Raw genomic sequence first — 19,831 nt, forward strand, 5'->3', positions numbered from 1 at the left:
GTGAGAGATGAGCTTCTTGGGTCAGTTTTACTTTGAGGGTGAATTAAATTTTTGCATTGTTGTCTGGATTGTAGAAAAAAACAACAACAACAACACCACATAGACTAACATACAGAGAATCCCAATCTTCATAATGATAAAAATACATACTCCCCTCCATACACCTTCCAACCATCCATCAAAAAAAAAAAACCCTTCAGCCCTGAGGCAAATGACCAGGGCCCAATCTGGCAACACTTTGAGAGAGCTCCCCGGTAGGTATTCGTGAAAGAGTATGCTAATGCGCACGATCTCATTGCAGCCTCAGACCCCACTGATCCAATCCTGACGCACCTGACTGCTATCTACTATTGGCTTTTTTCCCTATACCGCAATATAAGGACGGCCAGTGTAGGAAACCGACAAGAGGCCGCATCTGGCTGTCTGATCCAGTCACCCCTCTTCCTGAAATTTCTCCACTCTTCCACCCCGAAATCTTTTGTTTTCCGGTGACCATCATTTCTTGGAAGGATGACGCAGGAAAACTATTTATACCTTGAAGCATAAACAATTGAAAATAAAAAAAAAAGATGAAGATGTAAACACGCTACTTTTGTTTAGCTGAACTTTTGGAAATTGCACCGTCTTGCCAAGAACATCTGTGCCAATATTCATCTGTCACTTTTACCTGACACAATGTTGAAGCTTAATAATGGTTCTTAGTTATTACATTCCAAATGTTCTTCTTGCACATACCGAAATATGCATCCTATCCAAAACCACTTAGCATTCATTATTTTTGCTTGTACGTGTTCACATAACATAAATCAGTCAATTTCGTCCGATCAGATTTATATAATATTAAACATGAAGCTAGAGATGTTTTCTTCTTCACATACTCCTGTTAGGTTCACTGGGACTCCTGGCTTTCTTTCATACATATCATAGTTTCCATGTGTAATTCCCAGAAGGGTTGTTAATATACGGGAGACCAAAAGAGATACAAAGCCAATAACGTTGAAGCTAGGGAAGAAAAGAATGTTGTGAATCTGTATATGCTTGTTACTAACAGAACCCTTGGTTCTCCAACAACACTGAACTGGCATTAGATCAGAGAACGTCCCCTTCACCCAGAGGTCACATCCTAGTTATTCCCCCCCCCCGAATTTGAATTACACTATGGCTGAGCTCCATGCCAAACCCCCTTCATGATAATTTCCAACACTGATGCTGACAATTTTGAGTAGATAATATAATGCATGTACTATATATTGTATTTATAGTTAATATGGTACACATTTATAATATAGTATTATTCTATCCACATTCACCGGATATGAGCAAACACACGTTCTACTACCAGGATATCAGTTCATATACCATGAGTAAAGAAAAACAAAATGGCGGCGCGTGTTGCCGAACCAACCAAGGACGAAATAAAAACTGTACTCGAAAACAAAACCCTCAAAAATAAAAAAAGCAATAAAATATGGAATAAAAGTATCTTTTTTATTTTTCAAGAATTAGCATTTTACACAAATTGTTACTGTCATTTCGACGGTTTGTTTACATTCTAAGTGGAAATGATTTTGTCAGACCTTTTGTATAAAGTTTTTATTTATCGAATTTGCAAAAAATAAAAATAAAAATGCTCTGTTTCTCAAAAGGGGTGTTCACACGGCAACTTTTACTCCGGTGTAGCGCCGGGGCTGCCCCGGTAGAGCGTTCACACGGTACAAAGTTATACCGGTGCAGCCCCTGAAAGCTGCTTAAACCGGTGCAAATCTAACCCTGCTCGGGAGGTGGTTTAAGAAATTTACTCCGGAGTAAATGCTAGTTTGCGGGGCAGCACCGACATAAAATGGGACGTCTGAACGCTACAGGGGTAGACTCGCTACGCGTGAGGAGAGTTGATTGCATACGGGCATTGCGTAATTTGCATCCTGGTATTTTGCGCTTCCAAAATGGCGAATATCAACAACAACAGAACTGCGTATCTTCCAGTGTTGCCAGATTGGGCGGTTTTAAGTGCATTTTGGTGGATTTGAACATATTTTGGGCTGGAAAACGTCAGCAGTATCTGGCAACACTGGTGTCTTCATCCACGTTGTTTTCCCGGCACTTGGTGATGCCATGACAACCGGGAAAAGGAAGTACATTTTCACGCATGCGCATATTTCATTTCCGCATTATTACTATCGTATAGCACGGTCGCAAAAACTGCCGTGTGACCGCAAGTGGGGCTGCACCGGTGCTAACACGCTTCTCTCTAGTAAGCAGGGTTGTGATGTGTGAATGCTCCACAAAATTTACACCGGTGTAAGATATATCGCAACAAAATACATCGGTGCAGCATCGATGCAAATATGTGCCGTGTGAACACCCCAATTGTCCAGTGAATGTGGATAGAATAAAACAGTTATTCCACTCAATCTCGTCGTACATGGATTATAGCCAACTCGGTGCTACGCTCCTCATCGGCTATCGGCTCATGTACGACTCGATTTCATGGAATAACTGTTAAATATATACAGTATATAGAGCAAACGTGTAATATTCTGATTACTAATACAACCTGATATACTTAGCGAGATTATTGGAAAAAGGGGAATGGATACAGTATTTTAGACAAAAAAAAAAAACTCATGATGAAGTGCTAGCCTTGCAGTTTGTGGAGACTCTAGGCAACAGACAGCTGGCAAGACTACTTATCTGTCTGACATCACATTAATTGAGGCCACCTCTGAGGACAGAGTGACCAGACGTGCACGCCTTGGCGACTTGGTGCCCCAACTGATTGATCAGAAGGAGAGTGTGTATAGATCTAAAGCAGGACTAGACACAACCAGACAGGGCCAGCTGAGCTGTCTGGACGCCAGGCAAAGTGCTGACTTGCTGAATGGAACATCATTGCCAGTGTTGGAGCCCCACAGCAAGTAGGTATAGACAAGTTAAACAATTCAAACCTTTACAAACTTTGAGAAGGAGTGCTGATTGGGACAGATATGACACTACTGTATATTGAAGAAGGAAAGATAAAACTGTTGGATTTGCATTTACTTAAAGAACTGAAGGCAATTTTTTTATTATCAAAATTCTATTTATCTCATTGTATTAAATATCGGAATGCATTTCTGACAGCTATTTTGTCGCTGCTATAGCAAGTTATGAGTGTTTGAAACATGCTCTGTAATATATCAGTCCATATGTCAAAGCAATGGCCGTAAACGAGATTCGTTGAGACCTGTACGAGACATCGCAGGACGGAAGAAAAACATACAGCGGAAATCAAAGCGACCAACATCTGCCAACGTCATAAGACGCACGTGCCCTCTTTCAAATGCTGACGTAATCGAGCCGGAAGTTTTGTTTGTTTTGATAGCAATCAGAAAAGTTTGAAAAAAGTAGGCAGGAATCGTCATTTAAACTCATTTTTGTGCAATATTTCGTTTGGAAAAGAGTTTTCAAAATGGCGGCATTGACACCTGGCTGACACGTCACGTTTCGAAGTCTCGTACAAATCTCGTGAATATCGTGCAGTTAAGTGACGCCTGCCGTGGACCAAACGAACTAAATTCAACATGGCTAAAAACCGAATAGGCCGATAAGTATAATATTTAATTGCAATTAGTTGCCAATACGAGTCACGATATAAGGTTACTAAAACCGAAAACGTAATTGAATAACACGTTAATTAAGAAATGAAGCAAGTTTAAAAATGACTTCAGTTCTCCTTTAAAATATGAACATATAAGCATAGCAGTATATTGATCCCTTTAGCCTTGACACTAATACCTACACCGGAGTGATGGTCCAACATCGCAATACCTCTAAACGGGTCCTTGGTTTGTCTGTCTGGGAGGACCGTTAAAAGTTGTATGTACAACTCTACAACAGAGTGTTTATGGGACCAATCGTATAAATAAGGACTAAAACACAACAGGGTGTGCAGTTATAGGAAAATAATCAGTGACTTGGTGAAGTGATGCAGTTACCACCTGAAGCTGATTATTGTCCTACAACAGCAAGTCCCAGAGTGTTTTTTTTCATCTCATAGTCTCATCTCATCTCATCTCATCTCATCTCATCTCATTATCTCTAGCCACTTTATCCTGTTCTACAGGGTCGCAGGCAAGCTGGAGCCTATCCCAGCTGACTACGGGCGAAAGGCGGGGTACACCCTGGACAAGTCGCCAGGTCATCACAGGGCTGACACATAGACACAGACAACCATTCACACTCACATTCACACCTACGCTCAATTTAGAGTCACCAGTTAACCTAACCTGCATGTCTTTGGACTGTGGGGGAAACCGGAGCACCCGGAGGAAACCCACGCGGACACGGGGAGAACATGCAAACTCCACACAGAAAGGCCCTCGCCAGCCACGGGGCTCGAACCCGGACCTTCTTGCTGTGAGGCAACAGCGCTAACCACTACACCACCGTGCCGCCCCATATATATATATATATATATTTTTTTTGTTGTTGTTGTTGTTTGTTTGTTTGTTTGTTTTTTTCACTTTTTTCATTTTCTCTTGATGTTAATAATGAAAAAATGCTAAAAATGCTGCCTGACATGTAACAGATGTGAATGTGTCAAAAAAAATTAATCAAACTTCACCTTTGACTGCTATAAAACCGTGAAATAAACACATTTTTATTAAAAATTTTTAATACTGACATGTGAATCATCCACCATCCAGGTCTCAGTGTAAGATATATGTAAGCTGAACTATGCTGTTATAAAAAACTGATCACATTCTGAACATTCAGAACTGAGCATTCAACAGCGCTGTGGTGTATATATATATATATATATATATATATATATATATATATATATATCAGATTATTCTAACAGATATCGTGTTTACCACAGTGTAATATCTTGGTGTGAGCTATGTGAAAAGAAAAGCCTTATATATTAGTACTGAAGGTCTAGAGGTCCCTTTTTCTCATCCAACCCCCTTAACTAAACTGTCATTCATTTGAGGCATGGAGTTCGTGGCAACTTGGCTCGGAAATTAGTAATAAAAAGTGTTTCGAAATGTTCAGAGATTTCGATATGCAGCTTTTAGAGCTAGTATACTGACTGCATAAGGTGTAGCAACTGTGATTACCTCAAAAATATTCACTGAAATTGTACATACAAAATCGGTATGTTTTCCAATGAGCCTGATTCAGAAGCAGAAGCAGAAACACTTTATGTGCTCACAGGAATTGGGTTTGGTTTGGTGCCAGTGTGCAACATTAAACCCTGCATCAAAATATACCACGCAGCAGCAACAACAACAGACAAACAAAACCAAGACAGCAACAACCAAACAGTGCAAGACTGAAAACCGAAAAAACCTGTGGCAGCCGTGTCAGGCCCCAATGAGTGTTATGAATAACATAATGGCGCATAAATACGATTTGAAGTGTGCCTCAAATACCCTCTAGTGGCAGCAGTAAAGTACATCATCATTCTAATGATTGCATGTAATAAATAACTACTGTATACTGCTAATGCTTATACGTTTACACGTCCAATTCAGTTAACGTCCAGCAAATATAACAAGCCCTCAGACCGATGACTGGCCATTAGATGACCAAAGCCGAGACCTTAACCTCTTAATTTGGTGCAAACATGTTGAAGAGGGAGGAGAAAAGATACCTTCTTGGCTTTGGGCTTCTCCTCATATGTGTCGGAAAGAGGCTTCTTCTTTGCCTGCGGTGTGGCTTTGGAGAAAAGCTCTTCAAACTCCTTCGTGTCAACGATATCTGGTTCTTCCAGAGAACCCCACAGTGTGTTATTACTGGAAAAGAGATATACCAGCCGTATCACTGTACGAAAAGCATGCCGAGATATGTAATATTTCAGACGCCATTAAAGCAACAGTTTGTGACAGTGAAAGGGAGGATTATAAAGAGCAGATTAGGCACCACTAGAAATACCGAGGCAAGCTGTTCTCTCCCTGCTGTAAACAAGGCTTTTCTTTTGCTTCAAACCTTCATCCAAAGTTTGTTTAATCTTTTTGAGATGAGGAGAAATATTTTTGCTACAAGTGAATATTAAAAAAGCAAAGCTCTGAGAGCTTCGCAGAAAGAAAGGGGGGGGGGGAGAACAAATTTGTCCCACGTGTGTCAAAGAAACTTAACGATTCAAGTGTTCTTCCATTGCATTTGTCTACAGAGAACCACTGTCTCCTCCAAAACGACTGCGTCATTAAGGATGAGAGGTATTTGATTTTGCCTGTTGCTCAGTAACATGGTTAATACAAACAGGCTGCCTGGTCAGGAGCGGAGGGGGAGAGTAACAGTGCCCTCGCTGACTCCGCTACCTTCCTTTTTCACTCTGTTCTCCTGAACGGAGGGGAAATATTCAAAAGCTCGGAGAATACAGCTGCTCCTCTCCATCTGCTCACAAAAACTGCTCTTGACTGAGGAAAAGCCAGAGGTGGCTTAGTAAGGCATAAATCTTACATCATATAGGACAGTTTAATGGAGCTGATTCTTTAGGATGCATTATCATTTGTCTAAAGAATGTGAGTTCATACCGTACAAATGTCCAGAACTCCACAACAGATATTGTGCAAATTCATCCAATACCCTCTCTATTTATATAACGAAAAAAAAAAGGAATTGGAGTGCTGCTATTGAAAAAAATATATATCAACAACTGTGTGGTGTGATGCCACATCATGTTATTTTTTTCATCCATTTATAGTTAATGTTTTTGGAACATCCATGAGCCAAGTTAGTTCCTGTCTCTCTCTCTCTCTCTCTCTCTCTCTCTTTCTCAGTTAACACGAGAAGTTCCTCCGTCTAGAAAATTTGATCGCAAGGGACCGGAGGAAAATTTATTGACTGTTACAAAATCACTGAAACCCGAGACTCCTTCCATCAGTGTTAAATAAACATCTCCTGACGGAAAGCCTCGCCATATCAGTGATTGTTTTTTTTTTTCTCCTTCTTAAATATAACCTGTTTATTATTTGTCTGCGATTATGTACATCGTCTGCCATGCAAGTCGCTGTGAAGGAGCAATTCCTTTTAGAAAGGATAATATATTAAAACAAACAGATCACTATAAACTTGTGATTTGAATTACAGCTGGCATTACTGTCCGAGCCATGCTGTTATATAGATATAAAAAAAAAATAAATAATCTACACCTTCTGACCAATCACATTTGATCATTCAGATCTGTGATATAAAGTGATGTAAACATGTTCATCTTTAAAGCATGATAAAAGGTAATCTGAAGATTATGGGCAACAATCTGAGCATAGTTTACTGCACATAATGAGCTGCCTTGACATTAAGGAGATCTTTGGCAGGGTGTGTTTGTGATTCAGTAAAGATTTTACAAGCGAGAAATGAGGGTTTAAAGAATATAAAAAGGGTCAAATAGTTGGTCACGGATAGAGTCCCACAGCAATCAACCGTGCTGCCAGTGATTCGATTAAGGACAACTTTGACTAATCTGAAGCATTTGGGGAAACTTGTTTCCAGCAGTATTGTTGAACACAAATGGACGTGATGGGAATTTGATCTGCCTACCATTTATACCACTGGTTTAAAAAGCTCTAATGCATCTTAGTTCTTTCCCCAACGTCAAAGTATTTCACTGGAGATGAGCCAATGTTTACACATTTTAGAATTTTCCCTACTCTGTGAGGAGGCATTGCTATTCCATATATTAATAACACCGTGTAAGGATCGCAGTTCAAAGCAAAAGATGTCATGAAGTGTCCTCAAGATACACATAACCTTGAGGCTTTTGTTTAATTTAAAAGATATTACTTTAGCACTGATGTCTAACATGAAAATCTAATTTCGCCCTGATGCCTCTGGAGTGTTGAAGGACTATAAGGCAGTGTAGATCCTGTCCTAATCCTACTTACTGTATTAGAAGTCCATAAAGCTCCTGTGCTGGCACTCCAAGCCCTCCAGCTGTATAAACTACAGGCACTTTAAAATAAGTACTGCATTTTCCCTCATAATCCTGAGGTACGTACACATTATGGTGTCTGTGTGTGTGTGTGTTTTCAAGCCTAGAAAGTTGAGTGTCCTTACTTGTTGTCTTGAATCCGAATCCTAGTCCAGTAGAGTGGCTTCATGGGACATGTTGGCTCTATTGCTGGTTTGCGTGGAGGTTTTTCCACCGCCATCCCAAACATGGGCAGAGGAGGTGGGGGGCCACACCCCGGAAAGGGTGGAGGTGGGGGCGGAACTCCAGGCATACCAGGTGGAGGAGGAGGAGGAGGAGGAACACCAGCTCCAGGGAGGGGTGGAGGTGGAGGGGGTGCAGCTCCGGCTCCAGGTAAAGGAGGTGGAGGTGGTGGTGGTGGAGGGGGTGCAGCTCCAGCTCCAGGTAAAGGAGGTGGAGGTGGTGGTGGAGGTGGTGCAGCTCCAGCTCCAGGTAAAGGAGGTGGAGGTGGTGGTGGTGCAGCTCCGGCTCCAGGTAAAGGAGGTGGAGGTGGTGGTGGTGCAGCTCCGGCTCCAGGTAAAGGAGGTGGAGGTGGTGGTGGTGCAGCTCCGGCTCCGGGTAAAGGAGGTGGAGGTGGTGCACTTCCGGCTCCAGGTAAAGGAGGTGCAGGGGGTGGTGGTACTGATCCAGGTAGCAGTGGTGGTGGGGGTGGTGATGGACCTGAAGCTGGTGAGACACGTGTTTGGCCAGGCAGAGGTGGAGCTCCAGGTACCACACCTAGATTCTGGGTGATGGAATCGAGGTCGAGTTTCCGGGGCGGGCTTGAAACAGGCTTGGCACTCTCATTTTCTGGCGTCTTAATAAAAGTTTCCCGGTCAGTCTGGATGCAAACGTTGCGATATATTTTGATGAATGTGTCATCTTCAGTGGACACACAGGCATCACGCACTTTTCTCTTGCCCAGTGAATAGCCTCGATCCTTCTGAATTTCAGCAATGGTTTGTTGTAGTCGAGAAACAGCCACTGCATGCTCTCCACGCAGCTGGAAGACCTGGAGCTCCAAGTCAGCCTGGGTTTGTACATGTGTAGAGATTTGACAGATATTTGTGTTACTGAACATGTGATAACGTGATGTCATTCATTCATGCTATAAAACTATTTAGCATTCAGAAGATACTGTATAAATAGATATGAAATATTACTTGAAAACCAAACCAAGTAATCAGTTCAGCAGGTCATTTGGAAGTCTACTAGTAGTAAATCAAGTCAAACGAACCTGTAGACACTTTTCCACTCGTTAGAGGAGCCTGAGTGCTACGACAGTCATCTTATGCCAGCTTTACAGCGTTCCACAAAATTGTCAAAGAATTCTTTGGTTGCGAAATTGACAGTCTTAGAAAGCATAATGTGATGTGTTCACTGGTTGAGATTAAGTGCCATTGCAAGAAAAACAACAAATCAAAGACAAAGTGTCAGAATTTTTAAATTTAAATATAAGAATATGACCACTGCTACGAAGCTTGACTAAAACGCACCTATTGGAGGATGGCATAGGAATACACAAAACTCACAGGACAGCTATTAATACAGTACAGGGTGTCTCAAAAAAATTTGATATTATCTCATCTCATCATCTGTAGCCGCTTTATCCTTCTACAGGGTCGCAGGCAAGCTGGAGCCTATCCCAGCTGACTACGGGCGAAAGGCGGGGTACACCCTGGACAAGTTGCCAGGTCATCACAGGGCTGACACATAGACACAGACAACCATTCACACTCACATTCACACCTACGGTCAATTTAGAGTCACCAGTTAACCTAACCTGCATGTCTTTGGACTGTGGGGGAAACCGGAGCACCCGGAGGAAACCCATGCGGACACGGGGAGAACATGCAAACTCCACACAGAAAGGCCCTCGCTGGCCACGGGGCTCGAACCCGGACCTTCTTGCTGTGAGGCGACAGCGCTAACCACTACACCACCGTGCCGCCCCATTTGATATTATTTGAGATGTAAATATCCCAGAAACTACACAGTCTAGGCAAATGAACCTGAACAGGCTTAATGTTGAGCAATATAATATTTATTCCTCAAAATCTGAACGAGAAATTCAAAGGTATGTGGATTCCATGAACGATTTCACAAATTTTCAATACGCGCACCGCCTGAGACACACACACACACACACACAGCCTTCCTCTTTGAACTTTTTGTGCCGTGTCTAAATCTGCATTGCAGTCGGTGCATTTTTAGAGAATTCTCTCATAAATGCACGCTGCACAGTCTTGTCTGACTGTGTTTGAGCGTACTCTAACACACACAACGCCTTTTCTTTTCCACTGAATGCCATTTCTATACCTAAAAATATTTTAAAAAAAAAACATTAACCATAAAATTTTAACCTGTTTCCACACACGCTGTTAAAATTTGAGGTCAACTGAACGAGAATTGGCGACGTTATTAGATTGTGAATTGATATCAAATTTTTTGAAACACCCGGTGTAATGGAAGTGTTTTAACGTAAATGAACATCAAAATCTTCCAGCTCCTTTTAACAAATGTTTCTGTTCATGCAACCCTGTTGTCCGTTTCCGCATCACGCAGATTTATGACGCAAAAATGGAGTAATTTCATGATCTGACATGGAGAACACACATTATTGTTCAGCCTGTTATAGAATATGGCCAATTTTATTGGGATTATCACATGAAGTGACCCAAGTAAAGATTTTTAGAAGTCGTACAGTGTAAAACTGACTTTAAAGCAAATCTCCAGCACTTCTACACTACGTTCACACTGCAGGCTGAAGTGACTCAAATCCGATTTTTTCGCCCATATGTGACCTGTATCCGATCTTATTGACAATATGAACGACACGGATCCGATTTTTTCAAATCCAACCCAGGCCGTTTGGATATGTGGTCCTAATTCCGATTCCTATCCGCTCTTTTCATATGGGACTTCAGTCTGAACCGCCAAGTCGCATTCATCCGACTTACACGTCATCAACAAGCCGCAAACGTCACTATTCTGCGCTGAAGTAGGCGGCGGGTCTCTCAAAAGAAGTTACAACAACATGGCTTTGATGTTCCTTTGAACGGAGGTTGCAGTCACTACCCCGCAGAACGCCTGAGCCAAAACCCTTGCCCTGTTCCTTCTCAACCTCCTCTTTAACATCAGGCTATTGTGCATGTTCTGGCTCCGTCGCAACAACAACTGCATCATCGCCAGGTACTCCATGCTGGCTACTGTCATACACAGGAAACTTTAGGTTACTTCCGTAAACACTGGCCATGCTCACTGCGTGTGACGTCGTCGTATCCTGCAATGCGCATGCGGAACACTTTTAGGTCGCTTTTCGTTCATACTGAGGATCACATACAAGTCGCATATATTTGTTAATGTGAACGACCTCACAAAAAAATCGGAATTGAGCATTAAGCCTTGCAGTGTGAACGTAGTGCTAGACTATATCACGAGTCAAGTCGCTTCGACTTGCAACTATTCTAGGCTCCATGGTAAAATGATCCTGTTTCAACCATGAAAGCAAATATAAAATGTTTGGTCTGTTGAACTGCAAAAACAACAAATGACTTCCACATGTTTCTTATTATAATGCGATCCACAAAGAACCCAATGAGGCATGTTCCTGTCTTTCAGCGTTCTTCTTGTCAGTGCTAAACATCTCCATTTTGTTTTCCCTTCAATCGAATGTGTCTTTGACAAACAGCACACTAAGACACAATGGATGTGGCTGCATAAGGTAACATTAATCATTCTCAAAGACATGTAAAAGACTGGGACTCATTCAGCAAGATAAATGCGATATAACATAACGTTGACCGTCTCGCTAATGAATGCATTGCTTGCTGTAAAGACACTTTTACACAAGCTCGTTACTCAATTCACGATTTATATTTTATAACAAGGAATGCCCGGATAGTGTTACACACAAATAATAGCGATTACCTCTTCTAGAGTAAAACTACAACATTCTAACAGTTCCTCCAACAAAGACAATTTTATTCTGTATGAGTTGCATTAATTCAACACTGCTGACTGTGTAGAAAACTGTTTCATTGAACAATACACACTGACAGTCTAAATACGGTGAACAAAGCCTAGACTCAATCTGGTTTAATTTGTTTAGAAGCCAGGCCTGAGAGCTCAGCTCTAATCTGTCTATGTCTGTCATTACATCAGTAAATCACTTACAGAACATAAAGAGGGGACACAAAGAAACTGTAGCAGGAATATTTTCTCCCCTGAGATGTCTGTGAAACCGCATTTGAAATGCCTGTTTACTATCAGCAGCCGTAGGTTAGTTACATAAACAACGAATTAGACCTTTTCTGCAGCTGATGCATTAGTATGGAACACACGAGGGGAATTCAAGCCGGTATTTTAGCGTACGCTAAGAAATAAATAATACAAGGAAGCGTTCCCTTTGAGAACAGGAATGGCTTTGACTGTCACTTTTATAGTTGAGATGTCAGGACACATCCAGCTTGCAAACTTTGATCTTATTTCATACGCGGAGTTAGCCGGCGGTAAGTGTCCATCTGGAAACAATAAGTCCATTACGGCTTCTTTAGTCATTTCTGCCTTCATATACAAATATGTTTACAATCAATGGGCTCTGCATTGAGCCGCGATGCTTTGCCTCCACTCTTTTCTCTCGTCTCGTCTTATCTCAAGCTTACCTCTCATCTGTAACTCAGATTTTAATATGAAACCTCTCTCTCAAACTCTCACTTTTTTTTTTTTTTGCTCGGAGCCCCTAAAGGTGTGTAAAACAAAATTAGAAAGTTTCTCGTGTGCAAGAGAAACTACCTCAGAGAAGCTTGAACTCTATAAATATGATGACGCATACGTATAACAGGAGATTTGGCTGTACAGAGGGATATATGTGAGAACATGAATTGTACCAGAAGATATCATAAAACAGATGACGTGCACACCGGATACTTTCTCATGTGAACCAGAAACTTTCTTGCGCGCACCAGATACAGTACTTCTTTTTTTTTTTTTTTTACACACATGTCCCTTCAGGGGCTCCATAGGAACTCAGCATTATGAAACTTCTTATATTTATTACCATTTCCTTAGCCTAGGTATTAGACTATTTGACTAGTCACTTGAACTGATTGGTTTCATGCAAAACTAGTCAGCCTAAAAATAATAAACACTAAGGTTCCGAAAAAAACCAGCCAAAATATTATTCGACACATTTATGAGACTAATACTTAATAAATAAATCTGTCGTCAGTTGGTCTATAAGACTTATATTACAGTTAAAAGGATCCTTGTTTGGGGGAAAAAAAACACAACTGTAATACATTATGCCTAAATCTCATTCCAGTCTATAAAATTTGAGCCTTTATATTTAATAATTGGACCAAAGAGACTGCTGGAGCAATGGTTGTACCATCGAGCTTTTGGAGCAAGACTAAGTTTTCACCAGCTGACCAAGAAGAAGTACAGGATAGTAGCAGGAAAAGTACAGAAAGCCATGACTACTTTAGGCTGGAGGAGATGCTCGTGCTGAGAATAAATATAACCTGCATTTGCAGGTTAATAAAAAGTAAAAAAAAAAGTTTTCACCTCTAATTATTCCTAAGAGTAATTATGTTCTTCCTCACACACGTAGCGGTTTTATAAATCAGGACTGAACATCAGGACATGCACAATTTGAACAATGCTGACATCTAGTGCCTCGTGAGTGTTTCTAAATGGAAATGGGAGACGGAAAAGTGCCACTTACATGCAGTTTTTCCACTTCCTCTTTACATTCTCTCTTCAGTTGCAGAAGAGCAGCCTGGTGCTCTGGAAAACAAGTAAAATCACAAAGCTTTGAGCAGAACTTCAAAAGTACAAAAAACTGATTATTAATCTAACAAAAGTAACGACAGTGAAACTAATGAGAGCGACACACACCTACACACACACAGAGAAAGAGAGAGAGAGAGAAAGAGATTCTCTGACTCTCCACCAAAAAGGGGCCCTTGTGTAAAGTTTTGCTAAATCAGAAATAGATTTCAGGACATTGTATATTCATGTGCGTATTTTTGTATTATTGGGTATTCATATATAAACTGCTGAAAAAGTTAATGCTGGCTAAAGCAGAAATGTGTCAGCGTTAATTTTTTCAGCAGTTTGTGCTACAGTAGCTCTTCTGTGGGATTGGACCATATGGGCTCGCCTTTGTGCTCCTTGTGAATCAGTGAGCCTTCGACACCCATGACCCTGTTGCCGGTTCACTGGTTGTCCTTCCTTGGACCACTTTTGGTAGGCGCTAACCACTGCATACTGGGAACACCCCACAAGATGTACCATTTTGGAGATGCTCAGACACAGTCATCTAGCCAACACAATTTGGCCCTTGTCAAAGTCGCTCAGATCCTTATGCTTGCCCATTTTTCCTGCTTCCAACACATCAACTTCAAGAACTGACTGTTCTTTTGCTGCCTGATATATCCCACCGCTTGAAAGGTGCCACTGTAACATTGTAATGATATAATCAGTGTTATTCACTTCACCTGTTATTGGCCATAATGTGATCAGAGTGTGTGTGTGTGTGTGTGTGTGTGTGTGTGTGTGTGTGTGTGTGTGTCCCGTCTACTTTCTAAAACACTCAAATATTTAACATACTTTCACCAACAGTAAGGAAAAACATTAGAATTATATATTACAACCCCGATTCCAAAAAAGTTGGGACAAAGTACAAATTGTCAATAAAAACGGAATGCAATGATGTGGAAGTTTCAAAATTCCATATTTTATTCAGAATGGAACATAGATGAAATATCAAATGTTTAAACTGAGAAAATGTATCATTTAAAGAGAAAAATTAGGTGATTTTAAATTTCATGACAACAACACATCTCAAAAAAGTTGGGACAAGGCCATGTTTACCACTGTGAGACATCCCCTTTTCTCTTTACAACAGTCTGTAAACGTCTGGGGACTGAGGAGACAAGTTGCTCAAGTTTAGGGATAGGAATGTTAACCCATTCTTGTCTAATGTAGGATTCTAGTTGCTCAACTGTCTTCGGTCTTTTTTGTCGTATCTTCCGTTTTATGATGCGCCAAATGTTTTCTATGGGTGAAAGATCTGGACTGCAGGCTGGCCAGTTCAGTACCCGGACCCTTCTTCTACACAGCCATGATGCTGTAATTGATGCAGTATGCGGTTTGGCATTGTCATGTTGGAAAATGCAAGGTCTTCCCTGAAAGAGACGTCGTCTGGATGGGAGCATATGTTGCTCTAGAACCTGGATATACATTTCAGCATTAATGGTGTCTTTCCAGATGTGTAAGCTGCCCATGTCACACGCACTAATGCAACCCCATACCATCAGAGATGCAGGCTTCTGAACTGAGCGCTGATAACAACTTGGGTCGTCCTTCTCCTCTTTAGTCCGAATGACACGGCGTCCCTGATTTCCATAAAGAACTTCAAATTTTGATTCGTCTGACCACAGAACAGTTTTCCACTTTGCCACAGTCCATTTTAAATGAGCCTTGGCCCAGAGAAGACGTCTGCGCTTCTGGATCATGTTTAGATACGGCTTCTTCTTTGAACTATAGACTTTTAGCTGGCAACGGCGGATGGCACGGTGAATTGTGTTCACAGATAATGTTCTCTGGAAATATTCCTGAGCCCATTTTGTGATTTCCAATACAGAAGCATGCCTGTATGTGATGCAGTGCCGTCTTAGGGCCCGAAGATCACGGGCACCCGGTATGGTTTTCCGGCCTTGACCCTTACGCATAGAGATTCTTCCAGATTCTCTGAATCTTTTGATGATACTATGTACTGTAGATGATGATATGTTCAAACTCTTTGCAATTTTACACTGTCGAACTCCTTTCTGATATTGCTCCACTATTTGTCGGCGCAGAATTAGGGGGATTGGTGATCCTCTTCCCATCTTTACTTCTGAGAGCCGCTGCCACTCCAAGATGCTCTTTTTATACCCAGTCATGTTAATGACCTATTGCCAATTGACCTAATGAGTTGCAATTTGGTCCTCCAGCTGTTCCTTTTTTGTACCTTTAACTTTTCCAGCCTCTTATTGCCCCTGTCCCAACTTTTTTGAGATGTGTTGCTGTCATGAAATTTCAAATGAGCCAATATTTGGCATGAAATTTCAAAATGTCTCACTTTCGACATTTGATATGTTGTCTATGTTCTATTGTGAATACAATATCAGTTTTTGAAATTTGTAAATTATTGCATTCCGTTTTTATTTACAATTTGTATTTTGTCCCAACTTTTTTGGAATCGGGGTTGTAGTATCTAACCTTTTAGTGTATTTATGTAAATGCAGTATAGTACAGGGTGTTTCAAAAAATTTGATATCATTTCACAATCTAATAACTTTGCCAATTCTCATTCAACTGACCTCAAATTTTAACAGCATGTGTGGAAACAGGTCAAAAGTTTATGTTTAATGTTTTTTGTTATCATTTTAGTTATAGAAATGCCATTCAGTGGCAAAGAAAAGGCGTTTTGTGTGTTAGAGTACGCTCGAACACAGTCGAATAGGACAGTGCAGCGTGCATTTATGAGAGAATTCTCTAAAAATGCACCAACTGCAATGCAGATTTGGATACGGCACAAAAAGTTCAAAGAGGAAGGCTGTCTCTGCAGGGCAAAAGGATCTGGACGACCACCAGCATCAGAAGAGACGGTCGAGCGGGTTTGTGAAAAACTCTTGCGAAGCCCCAAGAAGTCCATAAGAAGAGCAAGCCTAGAGACCCAGATTCCTCCAATGACAGTTTGGCGTGTCCTGAGGAAACGTTTGCGAATGAAACCCTACAAGTTGCACCTCGTTCAGTGCCGTGTCGCAGGCGGCGTGCATATTGAACATTTGTGAAACTGTTCATGGAATCCACATACCTTTGAATTTCTCATTCAAATTTTGAGGAATAAATCTTATATTGCTCAACATTAAGCCTGTTCAGTTTCATTTGCCTAGACTATGTAGTTTCTGGGATATTTACATCTCAAATAATATCAATTTTTTTGAAACACCCTGTATTTAAAGCACAACACAATTAACAAAAACCACACTCCCCAGATTTCCACAACTACTGGCTACAAGCAAATCCATCACTAAATAATTCTGGGAACAGAACAAAGTTTTCTTTTTGAGAGATTTAGATCTCAAGACAGCTTTGAGACAATGTGGAACAGGCTGTTCCTAGCAAGACCGTGCCTCTACTGTACAGTTGGGTGACAAATTAATGGAAAAAGCCAACATAATGCGGTTTAGTAAGGTGTTGGGCCTCCACAAGCTCACAAAAACACCTCCAATGCACCATGGCAATGATTGCACAAGTCTCTGGAACTGTACTGGATCGATGAACGCCACTCTTCCCAAATATAATCCCTCAGCTGGTGTTTGGATGATGGTGGTGAAGAATGCTGTCTAACACGTCAGTCCAAACTCTCTCATGGGTGTTCCAGTGGGTTAAGCTTTGGTGACTGTGAAGGCCATAGTATATGATTTACCTCATTTTAACACTCATTACACTATTCAGTGAGCCCTACTGTGGGTAAGGACACCTTGGAAGAATCCACGCCCATCAGGATCGAAAAATATTATCAAAAAATATAAATGTGTCTCCACTGTTAAAGGGCTGATGACACGTTTTTGACATCTTTGGCGATGTTTTATAACATAAAAAGTAATTCCCGATGATCCATATATTAATTCACGAATGCGCCTATTTTACAAGTTATGATAAAAAAACGCGGCTATTTGGGCAAATTTGACAGGGCTGCAGCACCCAGGAGACGAAAGAGGAGGAGGGGCTATATGACGTCAGCGAAAGAATCTTCCTCCTAACTTACCAGTTTGTTGTTGATGCGACAGGTGTTCAGTTTGTCATTATTAGTATTATTATTATACATTATTATATATATATATATATATATATATATATATATATATATATATATATATATATATATAGTTATTATGCCTTCGCATTGTGTTGTCGGCTTTTGCTCCAAAACCCACAAGGATGGGGTAAGTTTATTCAAGTTTCCCAGAGATCCCGAGCTGCATGCGAAGTGGGTGAAGCAAGTCAGGCGCACTCGTGACAAGTGGGAGCCCTCACCAACATCCGTCCTGTGCTCTGAACACTTCGATTTGGATTGTTTTGACACCCTTCCCAGCTTAAAAGAATCTCTTGGGTGTTCAGTTCAGCACAAACGTGTGTTACTACCATCAGCAGTGCCTCCACAGTGTTGCCATTGGGCGGTTTCCCACCCAGTTGGGCGGTTTCAAGTGCATTTTGGTGGGTTTTGAACATATTTTGGGCTGGAAAACGTCAGCAGTATGTGTTGCCAGATACTGCTGACGTTTTCCAGCCCAAAATATGTTCAAAACTCACCAAAATGCACTTGAAACTGCCCAACTGGGCGGGAAACCGCCCAATCTGGCAACACTGCCAGTTTTCCGAAGGGGGTCTACTGGTAGCTATGCCGGATAAAGCAGTCGCCTGGGACAAGGCGACTCCTCCAAAGACAGTCCTCCTGTCAGAACATGTGTTGTGAAACGACATAAGATAAAGGTACGTAGAGCTATAGATTCTACATGATAATCATAAATGTAATCATAAAGTCGGCGTGATATCAGTCATGTATTTGCTTGTGAAAGCTTGCGGCTTTCATGTAACTGCCGCCTAGCAACGAGAGGCAAAGGGTAAAGAGGGTAGGCAAGGCAAGGCAAGGCAAGGCAAGTTTATTTATATAGCACATTTCATACACAATGGCAGTTCAATGTGCTTTACAGAAGTAAAAACAAAACAGTAAACAATAGAGAAATAAAATGACATAAAATAATTTTATCTTTATTCTAAAATAATTAATTAAAAGAATTAAAAGAATTAAAAGAAAATAATAAGAATTAAACAACAGTAGAAATAAAATATTAAAATGCCAAAAAGAAAAAGGAGAAAAAGAAAGAGAAAGGGAAAAAAACTAGCAGAATAAAATAGAATAAAGTTAAAGTAAATTTAAAACATGCAGAGAAAGTAAAGATTATAAAAAATGTAAAAATATTAATTATTTAACAGAAAGCATCTGAAAACAACTTGGTCTTTAACCTAGATTTGAAGCTGCCAACAGCAGGAGCATTTTTGATGTCCTCTGGCAGTTGGTTCCATAGCTGTACTGCATAGTAGCTAAAAGCTGCTTCACCATACTTTGTTTTAACAACTGGTTTTAATAGTAAATTTTTCTGTTGCGATCTGGTAGATCTGATTGGGTTCGGCCGCTGCAACATATCAGAGAGGTAATTGGGCCCTGTACCATTTAGAGATTTGTACACCAGCAGCAATGCTTTAAAGTCAATTCTGTAGCTTACTGGAAGCCAGTGAAGGGACCTTAGAATTGGAGTAATGTGCTCTGTTCTTTTGGTTCGTGTGAGAACCCTCGCCGCTGCATTTTGAACCAGCTGAAGTCGTTTGATGGTCTTTTTTGGCAGGCCTGTGAAAAGGCCATTGCAGTAATCAACCCTACTAGAGATGAAGGCATGTATTAGTTTTTCCAGATCATGTTTTGACATAAGTCCTCTTAGTTTGGAAATGTTTTTTAGGTGATAAAATGCCGTTTTAGTGATTGCTTTCATGTGACTGTCAAAGTTTAGCTCGCTGTCAATGAAAACACCAAGATTTTTAACCATTTCTTTAGTTTTAATCCCTTTTGTGTCAAGAATAGTGGTAATCCTGAGTCTTTCATCTTTTTTTCCAAATAGAATTACTTCTGTTTTATCTGTGTTCAGCTGAAGAAAATTTTGTGACATCCAGCTATTGATTTGATCGATACACTGGTAGAGACATTCAAGGGGGGCATAATCATTTGGTGATAGAGCAAAATAAATTTGGGTATCATCTGCATAGCAGTGATACAAAATTGAA

The 19,831-nt window shown here is 40.8% G+C and overlaps 1 protein-coding gene across 2 annotated transcripts in view; it reads right to left on the reverse strand.

Moving 5' to 3' along the window:
* Positions 1-19,831, reverse strand: part of LOC132894301 (formin-like) — a 121,557-nt gene that overhangs the window by 86,003 nt on the left and 15,723 nt on the right. For both annotated transcript variants that reach the window (XM_060933950.1, XM_060933951.1), the window contains exons 3-5: positions 13,662-13,723; positions 8,044-8,966; positions 5,639-5,780 (exon numbers count right to left, since the gene is read on the reverse strand). In XM_060933950.1, coding sequence (XP_060789933.1) covers positions 5,639-5,780; positions 8,044-8,966; positions 13,662-13,723 — 1,127 coding nt within the window. The remainder of the gene's footprint in view (positions 1-5,638; positions 5,781-8,043; positions 8,967-13,661; positions 13,724-19,831) is intronic.

The sequence above is a fragment of the Neoarius graeffei genome, chromosome 11 (genome assembly GCF_027579695.1).
Source record: "Neoarius graeffei isolate fNeoGra1 chromosome 11, fNeoGra1.pri, whole genome shotgun sequence".
Lineage (NCBI taxonomy): Eukaryota > Metazoa > Chordata > Actinopteri > Siluriformes > Ariidae > Neoarius > Neoarius graeffei.